This window comes from Notothenia rossii (genome assembly GCF_949606895.1).
Source record: "Notothenia rossii genome assembly, chromosome: 6".
In the NCBI taxonomy this organism is placed as follows: Eukaryota; Metazoa; Chordata; class Actinopteri; order Perciformes; family Nototheniidae; genus Notothenia; species Notothenia rossii.
The window spans coordinates 65,419,317-65,434,001 of record NC_136909.1 but is presented as its reverse complement, the minus strand read 5'-3'; the positions used below and the strand labels follow the sequence as shown (position 1 = coordinate 65,434,001).

The window sequence follows — 14,685 nt, the reverse complement described above, 5'->3', positions numbered from 1 at the left end:
CTGCCAGGATCCCAAATCTCACTTCCCCTTTCAGCCAGCTGACTGACGGAAATACTCCTTCAAGAATCACACTTTCCAAATGTGCTGTCAACAGGATCCAACAAGAAAGTTGTTCACCCTCTAAAGAACGTGCCCTAATAATAAAAGGCTAGAATACGCTACATCGCCTACTTTGTGAATTTGGTCACACCGTTTCTACAATATGAGGCAAACTGTGTGCATTAGGTATAGTGTTTTAACCAGTGGTGGAAAGTAATTGAATACCCTCAACAGCTGTACTCAAGCACAACTCTGTAATACTTGTATTTGACTGAAGTATTTATACTGCTCCACTACATTTCATAGATAATAAATGTCATTACTCCTCTACATCTATAAACAGCTATTTACTGGTATGTTTCTGTAAATATTTGAAGTATTGAAGTTTGATCACAGAATCGTAATACTGTCTCAAGTAAATGTCCTTTAAGTTATTACTCAATTAAAACAAAAGTATAATAAATCAAATGTAGTTAAAGTACCAATAAAACAAAGTTGAGATATCAGATATATAATAATCATAATCACTCAAATATGATATTCTTCACCAAAGGATAAGAGACATTTACAATAACCTATATTAAAGTTTAACTTATTTGATGATTATATTTCTATTATCAAATTGAACTTTTATGGTAAACAAAGTAATTTAAAAATGTAATTCAGTAAGAGGTTCAATATTTACCTCTGAATTGTAGTGAGTTAGTAGAAAGAAATGTAAATACTTAAGTAAAGTACCTTAATATTGAACTTAAGTACAGTTCTTGAGTTAAATTACTTAGTAACCGTAATTTGACCACTTCCAAAAGAAGCAGTGTGTGCATAAGGCCTCTCTCGTTTCAGATGTCTCTGAGCAGTTCCAACAAACATGTCCCCTCTGTGCGTGTCACATGGTTTCATTTTAACTGTTTGAGGCCCAAAGGGTAAAAGTATCTTATGAGCCAAAAAGCCGAAAAGATAAGGGGCAAACTTATAGTAAAGCCAAACAAACTCATGTTGGTTTGATAATAAATGTGAAATAAAAAATTGTGAACGCTCCCTGATATCTTGCTGCACACCACTACAGTGTGCTGTGTTTGTAACACTGGATTGCATGTTGCTTTGTTTCCTATGGATCCATGTTTAGTCTTACAGTAAAAGTTGCCAATAGACCACCACACATTGTGTGCATTTTTTTAATAGTTATTTATGACTTTTTCAAATAATAATAAAAAGTCATGGAAATGTTAAGGGATGGCTATAACTTTAAATATTGTTTTTCTGAATAATACTGCTTGGTAAAATTCCAGAAACAGATTGTTTTTTTGTCTCTTTTACATTGTTTCTGAATGCCTTTTCCATCAGATTCTATGCCTGAAAAAGACTAAATAATACGATATCAAAACAGGCAATATAAAAAGTTACAATTTTGAAAAACAAACATGATAAAAGTTCATACCTCCGGTTCTCATAAACATATTGTGTGATGTTTGTGACCACTGCCTCACAGCCAGTCAAAGTGAGAAACAAGCATCCATATGGCCAGTCTTCAGCCGTGCTCTGTGGATCCCAGCAGCACCAGAGGAATTCTGTGCATCTGTCCCGGTCCAGCTGTGGGCCATCCCCCTGTTAAGAGACGCCCAAGGGGTGGGTGTGTGTGTGTGTGTGTGTGTGTGTGTGTGTGTGTGTGTGTGTGTGTGTGTGTGTGTGTGTGTGTGTGTGTGTGTGTGTGTCATCTTTCGCTGCTGGCTTATTCAACAAAGTTTCCATAGAGTGGCCAAACACACGTCTGAAATATTTATCAGCAACTTGACAAAAAGATGAAAAATAGTTTTTCATGGTCTTCCAGATTTTCAAAGATTGTTTCATGAAATTTACATGAGAATTTAATTTGATGTGTGCCCAATCTATAATGGTCCTGCTCGATATCACAGTGCATGACCAGTGAGGCATTCAACTTAAAAAGGATAAGAAAATCTGTTGACCACTTATTATTAACGATGAGAAATTAACTGGACACAGTTTAAAATATAAACATCTACATCAGCATGTGGATTGCTGTTTATCCTCTAAAAAAGGCCGTATTGCAGTGACAGATGTTCCTGCTGAGTCCACTGCTGTCTGAATCACCAACAGGAAGGGAGTCAAGCTTTCAGGTTTGTTTTTAAACTTAGGATACTCTCTTGCACAACTTCTGTGGATATGATTAGCACATCAGGAAAACCACAGAATGAAACAAAATATAAGAGATGTGTGAATAAAACTCAGATTAGAAGGGAAGTAGATCAAGTGCTGAGATGCAACAAAGTATTGGAAACTTAATATTTATATGTTTCAATTCTCCGACATGGACAAAGGTGTATAGGATGGCAACATTTTTTATTTATTAGGAAAAAAATACAAATTTGGCAATTCAATTAAGAATCAAACTCAAAATAATTCAGTCATGAAGCGCAGTATATGAGAGAGGTGAGAATATCTATTGGGATGGTTATTAAACATGTTGAATGTTTATCCTCACAGCATTGCCAAAATGATACTAATACAATATATCTTAATGCCTTCAGCAAATCACACAGCAACAGTGAAATAAATATCCAAAAAAACCAGAGGATAATGCAGTAACAAACAGCTGGGATCAATTGAAGAGCGATTTCTTCATACAGAAAAGTCTCTCATCCCATCAGCACTAAGAGCACTGATAACTGGATTTGTTTTGCAACAGCGTTTTGGTAGGAACGAACATTAAATGGTTCGCAAAACATCGGGATGGTGGGAAAAATATTAATTCAATTAAACTGAATTTTTGGACATACTAACCTCAATGTAATGCAACTTGACAGAAATCCCTGCATTAAAATAACAATCTTTGTGATGCTTTTAAGAATCTATACCTTATTTGAGACTACACTATTGCCAAACATTTTTGCTCTCAATAGGATTAACAACAATTTCACAAAGTGCACATGCTATTATCTCTGCCCAATTTGGGCTTTTGTATGGATTCCTCCAGAGCTGAAATCAAAAACTCAGTTCAAAATAAAATCCACAATTTGAACAACAATCAGGATAAGCAGCCACGCTCAACGTCCACATCCGAAGGTCTTGTTCCACTCCTCATACAGCTCCAAGTCTTTTGATGAGACACTGGGCCGTACGGTCTGCAGGGCGTCCTGGAAGTCTCTGTATTGGATGGGTCTCACCTGGTCTGCAGTGATGGTGGCGATGTCACTGAGCTGGATGCTGCGGATGGGCCCGAGCGCCGCCTCTCTGCAGAGCTGCGTCATGTCGGCCCCTGAGAAGCCCTCTGTGGCAGCAACCACGCTGTCTAGCTCCGGCTCCCCCAGCTGGTTCTTCTCTTGGGTCATGAGGTTAGTGATGATCTGCCGCCGGGCCGTTCCCTCGGGCAGGGGGATGTATAACCTCTTGGCCAGGCGTCTCCGGGCAGCCTCGTCTATCTCTTGAGGCCGGTTGGTGGCGCCCACCACCAGGATGCGATCCTCGGCTGACGTCGTTGCTCCGTCCAGCTGAACCAGGAACTCTGTTTTTATCCTGCGTGAGGATTCATGCTCCCCGTCCGTCCGCTGGGACAACAGCGAGTCGATCTCATCAATGAAGATGACAGCAGGCTGGTGGCAGCGGGCGATGGAAAAGAGGGCTCGCACCATTTTCTCTCCCTCACCCACCCACTTGGATGTGAGCGATGAAGCGCTGATGCTAAAGAAGGTGGCCCCTGACTGGCAGGCTATGCATTTCCCTATCAGAGTTTTTCCAGTCCCCGGGGGTCCGAACAGGAGGATGCCTTTAGGTGGACCCCGGAGACCAGTGAAGATGTCAGGTCGCAGCATGGGCCAAACTACAATCTCCTTTATGGTGGTTTTGGCGAACTCCAGGCCTGCGATGTCCTCCCAGGCGACAGGAGGCCCGTGGTCCATGATCTCACTCATGATCAGCTCAATTATCTTCGGCTCAAAGTTTTTCAGACGCTCATCCACGATCTGAGGTTCCTGATTGGAATTACCGTTTGGCCCTCCTTCTTCCTCCTCCTCCTGTTGGGGAATGGGTGACACAAATTTGGAAAATGTACCCCGCGGCCTGTTGGCTCCTAAAGATTTCTTCACAGCTGCTGCCGGCCAGGAGGCCTGACCAGTCCGCGCCTGGTTGGAGTGTTTTTTCTGTTGCTCAACAATGAAATGCTCGCGAGCCGTTTTAAAGTTGCTTCCAGCTCGCGGGTCACTGCCTGCTTGACCTCCCTGCTGACCCCTGCCACCATCCCCTCTGTCTGTGTTGTAAAAGTTCTTCCGCTTAGATGTGTTGGAGTTGGGTAAGTAGGAGGACTGAGAGTTTTGTGTTCCCCCTGCAGGGCCAGGGTTTCCCTGGGGAAGAGCTGAGGAAGGGTGAGTAAACACAGACTGTGGTTCAGCTGGAGGACGGGAGAATGAGTTTGGATTACTGGCACTGGTGATAACCTCTGCTTTAGGCTGGGGTGGAACTGTAGGTTTGAACAATGCAGTGTCTGAGCGGTCCCCAGTAAAAGCGGCAGGTAGGGAGCTGCCTCTGCTCTCTTGCCCCACAGATATGTTAACATCTCCTGCTGCCACCAGGGAGCCCCCTCCACCTTTCCCTGCCTGAATCATCCGCTGCACGCAGGGCAGCTCCAGCACACTCTCCATGGTGAGGAACGACTCCCATTTGCCACTGTGGTTCCTCTGACTGCGAGCCAGGTGCAGAGCGCTGTCTGCATAGTTGTTCAGCCCTGTGCGGGGGTCATCTGAGTCCAGCACTGCAGCGTAGCGCTCCGAGTAGGTCCTGAGCAGGCTGTCCATGCCGGCCTGAGAGAGCTGGGAGCTTGCCCATGCATACTGAATGGAGAGGATGTGGGCCCGGTAGGCATCGGCCGTCTGTTCAGGTGTACAGTTGCCAGATGAAATGTCAAAGGACCTCCTCTGCCATTCGTCCAGGTGTGCTCCACTCATGCCTGGCCTGCTCCAGTCTGATGAAGGAGAGGGGACAAAAGTTATTAAAAATATATGACCTCAGTAAAAGCCAAGGTACAGATCCTGCCTGACCCCACCCCCCCTGTTTTAAGCAATCTTGATCTCCATAACCAAGCTCAACTAACCTATAAACAAAAAGTTTTTTTTTTTTTTTACTAACCTTAAATAGTTCATTAGAATAGGTCAAATTGGTGGAACGCCCCTTTGACTACATGCAGCTACGCAAAACATCTAATTTTATAAACATGCAGCTCTACCATTGACTGTATGTATAACGAGCTGTACTTGAGATGCGTTCACTGACCAAGGCTTCTGCAGTATCATTTAAATTCATGATAGCATTCATTCAAATGACAAGTTAAAAACCTAGCAGTCCCCGATGACATGCAGTTATAAACAGTGTGTCGACGGGTCCTTTTGATACACAGAATACAAGCGTTTAGTGAAAATACACACGATAAAACAATACATTGGAATGAAGGACGACACTTACTAAATTGTAAATCTTCTGATATTACGATAAAAGTGGGTGTAATAATACAAAGAAAAGGTGTATAATCATGTAAACGTGCTGAAAGCTGTTGTACCTTAACTGCAATTTAGTTTTTCGCGCCACCAGTTGCTTACTCATCAGTATGACTTCCTGTTTCGTTCCAATTCGTTCTTGGAGAACCTAAACTAGTCTTTCAGCATCGCTCTTGCCTAAATTATAAAACTAGTCCAAATTAAACAAACGCTTATAGTTATTACATTGAAAAAAGTCGACTTATGGTGAAACTATGAGAATATAAACAACTAAGTTTAAGCAAATACCTCATTTGAAAATATCGGAACGGGGCCCATAACTTGTCACAACTAGGAGTGCTCAATTTATCCCCCAGGTTCTCCCAGAGAGTGGGTAGGATCGGTTTAGTGTTACTATGCCGCTCTACCAAGCACCACATAAAGCGTTTTGACTCGTGACAAACACAATAAACAAGGAGACAGTCTTACCAAGAGTTCTAATCCTTCTCTGGAAGTTTTGAAACTTATTTTATCCGGACTGTAGTTTCAACAGGAGGTACCGACCGCAATAAAAATGTTTAGAGGTCTACAATGCCATCGTGTGGCCATAACACGCTAAATAAATGCAATAATGATAATATCGTCGCTTTATCGTCCTGCATTCTGGGAAATGTAGTACCGGCTTTGTTGAAAATCAGTTGGACAATAAAATCCGACTTTCATTATTTTGAAGAAATCAGAATTTTACGCACAATTTTTAGCACACTGTGTTAATTAACTTTTTTTCTTACATAATAAGTAAATACATATGAATGAGTCTTGATATAATTGCACTCGTAAACTACACCTACCACAACCGGGCAGCTTTTTGTTTATGCTATCGACAGCGGATGACAGCGACTTCTAAGCTTCAGTGAAAACACGCCGCCGTTGTCTTCTTACATCCATGGTGGGAGTAATATGCTGCGTTTGTGATATTGTGAAACTAACTATGTAATAAGTTCATGTTTTGCACTATTTATTATAAAGGCCTTTGTCTTTGAGAAGGGGTACGGGAAACGTTTCCTGGATAGCTGTTCATAGCAGTCGCAGTCCGTTAGCTAAAGCTAAACCGGAGACGGGATCTTAATTAATCCAGACGGGACCAGCCCCAGGAGCCGCAAGCAGCAGTCAGGCACACCCTGGTCTGGGGTGAGGAGCCCTGTCTGCGCAGTAACCTCAAACTACTCTCCATCACATGTGACGATGTTTTATACTTCCCATTAGCCTCAGGCTTCGTCTGCGGGGGCTTCGGAACAATATTGTGAGTTAACTGGGAAGAGTGGACTGGATATGACTGACTCATCGTCATGGCACGGACAGAGGAGATAACCCCGAACAGTCTGTCTGCTGCAGTGCCAACCAGACAGCATCACAACTAGCCACCCAGCTAAGTTATTTACACATTCAATCGTTTTTACTAGTTACTTCCCTTCAGCGTGGCATTATAAATACCACCATGTATACGTTTGTTACCCGTGACGAGAACAGCACTGTGTATGCAGAAGTTTCCAAAATCCTCCTCTCTTCCGGACAATGGAAGAGGCTAAAAAGAGACAATCCCAGATTCAACTTGATGCTTGGTGAACGCAACAGACTGCCTTTTGGACGTCTGGGTAAATAGGCTTTTTTTCTTATTTCATATGATCGTGACATTTGTGTGCTATATTTGGTGTCCACCCACAGCTGCAGATGACACAGCTGCTGTGACTGTGCGGCACTTCCTGCTCCAGCTTCCTGTCGGAATGTTGTGATGTGCAGTCAAAGACACACGAGTATTTTTAATGCATTTTAAAGTATCCTGTCTTGGACTTCACAGGTCATGAACCAGGCCTGGTGCAGCTGGTCAATTACTACAGGGGAGCAGACAAGCTTTGCAGGAAGGCATCCTTAGTCAAGTCAGTATATGCATTTTTCTAATTCATTAATGTACTTTTGTGCAAATTAATTATTCAAATGGGGTTGCATTAACTGACCACTTCCTCTCTTTACCATTAGGCTTATAAAGACGAGCCCAGAGCTGTCAGACTCCTCTAGCTGGTTCCCAGAATCCTACATCATCTATCCCACTAACTTCAAAACCCCTGTGGCTCCAGCTACCAATGGCATCAGCCACCTGAAGAGCAATCCCAAAACGGATGAGCGGGAAGTTTTCTTGGCGTCCTATCACTCTAAAAAAGAAAGTGGCGAGGGCACAGTGTGGATAGCCAAGTCTTCTTCTGGAGCTAAAGGTAAAACCTTAACCCATGTTTATACATTTGTTGTTAATAGTAAACCCTAGAAAGACTTTTTTCTGTGTCTTTTAAAATAATATCAAAGAGGATCAAATGGATAACATACTTTTTCAGAGGTATTTGGAAGAGCCTTTTTCCTAGGAATAATACTCATACGATTAGATACTTTTAATTGACATATCTGTCAAACTGAGTTTCTTCACAACATCCTACAATAATTCCACCAGAGATTTTAACAAGTTTCCTGGAAATATGCCATTCAGCATTAAAAAAGGCAACCATACATTTTCTGTTAATAAATCCTCTTTGTTGGGGACAATACTGTTCAAAGTTTAAAATTGTGTAAAATATCATCAATGACAACTTATTTTTTGTATTGCCATAGGTGCTGGTATTTTAATTTCCACTGATGCTAGTCAGTTGCTGGAGTACATTGATAATCAGGGACAGGTTCATGTTATTCAGAAGTACCTGGAGAAGCCTCTGCTTCTGCAGCCGGGAAATCGGAAGTTTGACATCAGGTAGGTCTACTATCTAAGGTAGGTCTACTAACTAACCCACTGATAATATGCTAGTCTGGCTGGGCTTTCTCACTAATAGCTGTTATGTTGTGCTATTGCTAGGAGCTGGGTGCTAGTTGACCATCAGTACAACATCTATCTATACCGGGAGGGCGTGCTGCGGACGTCCTCGGAGCCTTACAACAGCTCCGACCTGCAGGACATGACCAGCCACCTGACCAACCACTGCATCCAGATGGAACACTCCCAGAACTACGGGCGCTACGAGGAGGGGAACGAGATGTTCTTCGATGAGTTCAGGCTGTACCTGCTGAACACTCACAACGTCACGCTGGAGACCTCCATATTACCTCAGATCAAGCAGATCATCAAGTAGGTCCTGCTTGTTTTTCCTTTTTCTTTTTCAATCTCATACTGTAGCCCACCGTAAATTCAAAAACGTACACATTTGTATTGCTTCTATTTTGTGTTGTTCCCCAAGCGTTTCTACTGAAATGTCACTGAGTTGTCTAATCAAGTCTGTCCTAGTTGACAGTGAATGTATGTATGTAATAACCTTATTATTGTGCAAGACAGTCACTTGTTTTTCAAAGAAACTTTACTCTATTAGATGACTGGGTTTAAAAGAGAGATGACACTGTTTGTTAGTAGACATTTCACTTTTCAGCTTGTAAAATAAAGAGATCGTAACTGCTCTATGGCATTTAGTAATAGTGGTGCATTTCTTCTTAGGCACTTTAGTCAGATTTTAATCTAAGTAACGTGTTACAACTATGGATATGTGACTTTGGTATCCATGAAATCCCAGCTACCATCCCTTAGAAAAGAACCCTTTATGTGGATATCCCATCGGTGCTGATGTGATGTGAAGTCAACTGAAGCAATGAACTCCTCAGTGCGTGCTATAATGGCTGAGACAGCTGAGTCCTCCTGCTTGCAGTGGCAGTGCCTACATGTACCAGGATGCATTGCGCACAAGCTTATAATGCTTGGAGCATCTTCATGGGCCATTTCCTCTTGCTCAGCTAATGCAGCCTCGGCCTCTCCCTGCTGTGTGCTCATCCATAAGATGAGCTGCACTCATCTTGGGATGCCGATTTTTCTGTGATGTAATACCTTTTCAGTACAGGCTAAGAGAACAGAACAGTTCTGCTTCTGAGCGGCATTAGAAAACAGCAGAAACTAGACTCCAATTGGAACTAGCCTGCCTTGCAAGAGAGGCCCTATTATGCTTTTGGGGGTTTGCCCTTTCCTGTAGTGTGTTTATATGTGTTTATATAGGAGTTTCTCTCCCACACACACACACCCCCCACCCCCGCCTGAAACACCTCCATTGGACTCCATTGTTTACTTATACATCACTATCATACACACACGCTTCTATTGGCTAGCGTTCAAACACATTGTACATGATTACCTGCAACGTTTTTGATGAATTATAAAAGATGTTTAGCACAAAGATGTTTGTCAAACAGTCAGATGATGTGAAATGATTTGATGTCTGGTTCAACAGGAGCTGTCTGACATGCATCGAGCCGTCAATCAGCACCAAGCACCTGTCCTACCAGAGCTTCCAACTCTTCGGGTTTGACTTCATGGTGGACGAGAGCTTCAAAGTGTGGCTCATTGAGATCAACGGAGCTCCAGCCTGTGCACAGTCAGTAACATTCAGCAGATGTCCCTGTAACCCCTCCAGATGGACTTGTCTTGACACATTTTTTCTATCTCAAATTATTTTTGTGGATTCATTTTACAAATAGGGGGAAAGAAGCTTAGAATCTATTCCCCTTGTTTTGTAAATAAGCAAAGTTGGAATATTATTCACTTTTTTGTTGTTTTCCTCCCATTTAGGGTGACCATAGTTGCAATGCTGCTCTTCATTAGTTTGTTTTTTGGAACAATGACTGGAATGCAAATGTGTCAGCTATGTGTTGATACCAGTGGCGTTTTTATATGTACAAAAGTGGTGGGGCACGAACAACTTAGATGCGTATATAAGCTTCTGGTGCTTTTTTAAACACGTAAACAAATAGCTGTAGGTTATCCATGGTTCCGATAGTGCCGCACACATTGAATAGAAAAATACTCTCAGCATGCGCAGTGTAGTTTTTACAGTACACGTTCATTTTAACAGCAGAGAGAGGGGCTTGCCCCACATCGCTCAACACGGCTCAATAGGCACACTGTGGACACTAATTAGAAGAACGCAGACTAAAACAGCAATGTACAGACGAATCAAATGACTAAACATGATCTTAAAATATATTTTAACATGTATTATTTTTGCATATTTTGGGAATTATTATTTGCATTACTTTCTGCTGACACTAGGTGGGGCTGTGTCTTCATGCCTGGCCCTGACTTTTTCAGTTTTGCTTGTTAAAGTTTCCTATAGACTACATTTAGCAATGTAAAAGTCTGAAGGCACTTTTGACACTCCTGTCCCCCCCCCCCTCTAGGAAACTGTATTCAGAGCTGTGCCAGGGCATCGTGGACGTGGCCATTTCCAGCGTCTTCACCCTGAACAGCGGAGACTCTTCATCTGCTTCCTCTTCACCATATTCCTCCTCTCCATCCTCCATGTTCACCACCAACTCCTGCTCCTCTCCCAAAATCAGAGGGCCTCTTCACATGGGCCCTTTCACTCGACTGTAAGCACACTCAACAGTCCCCTCGTCTCCTCTGTGCGGCTTCCTCATGCTCTGTCCTCACTTGTAACTCCACCTGAGAAGTAGCTTCCTGATTGTTCCTCTCCTAGCTGAGCTGCAGAATGATCTCCCCTCTCCTCATTATGCATATGTGAGGTCGGTGATAAGTCGACAAACTTTGTGGGAGTTTCCGAATGAGGACAGACACCCTTCCATCTCAGTCCCACTGCTGGTTTCTCCACAAGCAGATGAATGGAGGACTGAAGGATGCTGAGACTGTAGTGCCTTACATTTCCAGCCACGCTCCCTTAAAAAGAACTGCCAGTTAGCTTGCTCTGTTACTGTGACTCGTACTTATTCTATAAGCCTTTGCACTGTTGCTCAACGCTCCCATGATCAGTCCACAATAATTAGTGTGAAACAAATTCATTGGCATTGAATTTGTGAAACTTTTAATATTAGTTTTCTCCAGTTTTTGCAGTTTCTTTTTAGTTTAGAAATGTTAGGGTTGCTAACAGTGATCAAAATGTGTTAAGAATTTAAAAGAGAAAAAGTAACCCAATGTGTCTGATGAGATAAGAATGAAGAAGTCTCAGCTGGGTCATAAACAGGGAGACCTTCCAGTTCTGGTAAACCCAAGTCCGTCCCTAAGTGTCCCTGACCTCTGACCTCTACAGCAGGGACAGAGAACCCCCTAAAGGGGTTCAGTATTAGCCCTCATTTTTCTGTTCTTAACAATTTACTTTAAAATAGTCTATCTACAGACATTTTGGTGTTTTATTTTCCATTAGACGAGAGCATGTTTGTGTGAAAGCATGTCGAATGCATCCTCATACCAGCCCCACAAAGGGAAGCACCCTCTGCTCTGGTTCTGTAAACAGCTGCTCTAATGTCCCTTTGATTTCTGATATCTGCACAGCTAGACTGTCATTGTAAAGTGTCGTCAACACGTGTGTGGATTGTTTTTGAACTGTTGTAATGGAAGTAGAGTAGATTGTACAAAGTGTGTTACAGACCCCATGAAATGAAGCTGAGAACATAGAACACTAATTCTAACACTGCTCTTGTACAGCTTACTGTGTCTGATGTGTTGCCAAAGACAAGTCAGTGGACAGCTAACAGCTATAAGGAAGTCACAGACACATCTTCATCCTATCACTGCCTCTTCTTCAGTTACAGCTTGTGTTGGATCATGTCTTAGGTTTTTTACACTTGTTTTATTACTATAGTGGTGTTTCATGGCTGATTTTATTGTGTTTTTTTCATGGGGTCCTTGACATATTTCAGATTTTCTTTGTAGAGAATTAACAGTTGTAACCGTCTGAGGGGACAAATCTATTTTATGTTTCTTAGAAGGGAATATTTCCTCAGACATTACACTTTTAATTAACTGAAGATGTGTGACAGTTGCATGTTGGGTAGACCATTCAATTGGCTCCTTTCACAGAATAGGTCATCATATGAGTGTATGCCTCTCATTGTTAGAATCCCTGCTGTTCCTATATTCTAACCTTGATTCAAGAGGCTTTGCATCCCATGTTGTGAGTAACTTCAGTTAAGGGACACCATTGGAGCATTTATTTATGTTTTAATTGACAGTGTGTTTGTGTTTACAAGTTGAAGGTGGGAAACATTTACAGAGCAGGTTAAACTGACAAAAAATGAGTCATGTAGAGATATGATGAATGCATTCATGTATCGCAATGTTCTGATGTAGCTAATCATTTGGAAAACTATCAATGTTTTTGTCATACATTTGTTTTTAAGAATGTTTGCTGATTTAAAAAAAAAATGAACGTAAACAATCAGTATTTGCTTATTGTTCAATTTTTAGGGAAAAGTATTTCCATTGAAGGGACGGGTGCCTTAGGGGGAATTGCATATTGGTGAAAAGAAGCAATTAGACCTCCAGCGTTATGAAGCACCTTCATTGTTGTTGTATCTAAGTGGTTTTGCCTAATTTAGAAGACCTCTTGAGTTTGATGATGTCATTTTCTCAGTTGATCATGTTTTGTCATTATTCCTGGATTTCCACATCTTTACCAAAGATTTAATCCCTGCTATGTTTCAGTGTTGAATCATGTTTGGTAGTTGCTGTTATCTGGACATTATTAAATCAATTGGCCAACATGATCCTAAAGAAGGGTCACATTCAGAGGGATATCTGTGTGCTGTGTTTTTGTTCCGTATGCTTTATCAAACAATTGCATGAACATTTGTCTTTATCAGAAATGATATTAGAATAAAAAAATCGGACTATTAAAAAAGCCTGTGTCGTATATATTCCTGATTGACATGATTCATTTACACATAACTTTAATATCTAATAAGAATTACCAATATGGGGCTCACTGATGACGTCACGTTATTAAATCCCAAAGTATCTGTGCCAGAGCCCTCAGCCGCGTTAATGAGCAACTATCCTAGGAATGAATGAGGCCCCGCCTCCCACGCTGTACAGTTCTCGCGTCACCTCCTCAGCCTCATCCCAATACCCAGGGGTGGACTGGGACAAAAATTCAGCCCTGGCATTTTCTGTCCAGACCAGCCCACTACATTATCAGCGGACACTACATAGAAGTCCACTAAACTTGCGGCATCTTCTCTCATGCATACTACAAAGGAGAGTCATATTCCTTGATAGCAGTTAACAAATAAAGCACTTAACTATGAACTCAAGGACTAAAATTGACAGCTATATCAATCAATCTTTATTCATTATAGTGTCAAATCACAACAGAAGTTATGTCATGACTAGGGGTGGGACGAGACTAACGGGAGAAGAACCCTTATGCTACCCTTTCCGGTTTTAGTATGTGACTGTGAAAATCTTTTGATGTAAGCCCAGTAGTAGTTAAAACCAGACTCGGACAATAATAAAAAAAAAATATCCTGACAAATAATCTAAACAGAAACATATTACAGACAGTAGCAGCATTAGAGCTGAAACCCACTTACTCATTATGAAACCATAAATAGAGAATTGGAAAAAAATATATATATATATACTGTAGCTGTGTGAAAAGTCTAAGACATGGGTTACAGGTCTGAATAGATATGCATTCTCATATACGTGTATGTGCACAAGTATGTATTGCTCTATACTTTCTCGTCCACAGCCAGCCAGCTCCACTCCTCACCAAATTCGTGACCTGCAAGAAACAGCAAACAGAACTTGTACTCAGTATCTGTGTACTGACAAATATATGTAGCCATGTAGCCTTTTTGTGACGTAGTGACACTTAGTGAACAAATGTATCTGTCATGAAGGATGACTTAAGTCTCAATAGAGCCCTAAGGCCTACCTGCATAACTGTTAATTGAACTTAAAAGATATGCAGATGTTTGAAATTAAAACCATCAATATGAAAATCTTCAGCCAGGAAATAATCATAATCAAACCTTTTGTTTCAATCTGAGACAAAACAAGTTGCATAATAAACTCACAAAGTCAAGACGAAGCTCTCAGATATGATCTATGACTCAAGCATCAAGAAGAACTTCTAGCAGGTCAGGAAAACCTGTTTGACAGGAGATAATGGTAGCAGAGAATATAAAGAGACATTTATGAATTACCAATTGTCATTTTATAACACATATAGTATGTTTCTTCACATAAACCTTTAAACATAACCTTTAAACATACACATATTGCATTCCTCTCACCACATGAAATAAGCTCAGGAACCTAAAAGTGGCCCAGTGAATGATGGAGGAGACAAAG

At 41.5% G+C, this 14,685-nt stretch overlaps 2 protein-coding genes across 7 annotated transcripts; one reads left to right on the top strand and one right to left on the bottom strand.

The window, feature by feature from the left end:
* Window positions 1-2,378: 2,378 nt before the first annotated feature.
* fignl1 (fidgetin-like 1) lies at window positions 2,379-6,510 on the bottom strand. 6 transcript variants are annotated; one of them, XM_079688207.1, is made up of 2 exons: window positions 6,371-6,510; window positions 2,379-5,011 (listed from the first exon to the last, which is right to left on the bottom strand). In XM_079688207.1, the coding sequence occupies exon 2, from the start codon at window positions 4,992-4,994 to the stop codon at window positions 3,102-3,104; it is 1,893 nt and encodes a 630-aa protein (XP_079544333.1). In that variant the 5' UTR covers window positions 4,995-5,011; window positions 6,371-6,510; the 3' UTR covers window positions 2,379-3,101. The 6 variants fall into 6 exon arrangements, with proteins under 6 accessions (XP_079544333.1, XP_079544332.1, XP_079544335.1 ...); XM_079688206.1 differs by lacking the exon at window positions 6,371-6,510 and adding an exon at window positions 6,009-6,144; XM_079688209.1 differs by lacking the exon at window positions 6,371-6,510 and adding an exon at window positions 5,829-5,851.
* Window positions 6,511-7,013: 503 nt separating this feature from the next.
* ttl (tubulin tyrosine ligase) lies at window positions 7,014-13,228 on the top strand. The gene is made up of 7 exons (XM_079688210.1): window positions 7,014-7,174; window positions 7,378-7,456; window positions 7,557-7,789; window positions 8,178-8,313; window positions 8,416-8,685; window positions 9,827-9,970; window positions 10,773-13,228. Exons 1-7 carry the CDS (start codon window positions 7,018-7,020, stop codon window positions 10,966-10,968), a joined length of 1,215 nt encoding a protein of 404 aa, XP_079544336.1. The 5' UTR covers window positions 7,014-7,017; the 3' UTR covers window positions 10,969-13,228.
* The last annotated feature ends 1,457 nt before the right edge of the window (window positions 13,229-14,685 follow it).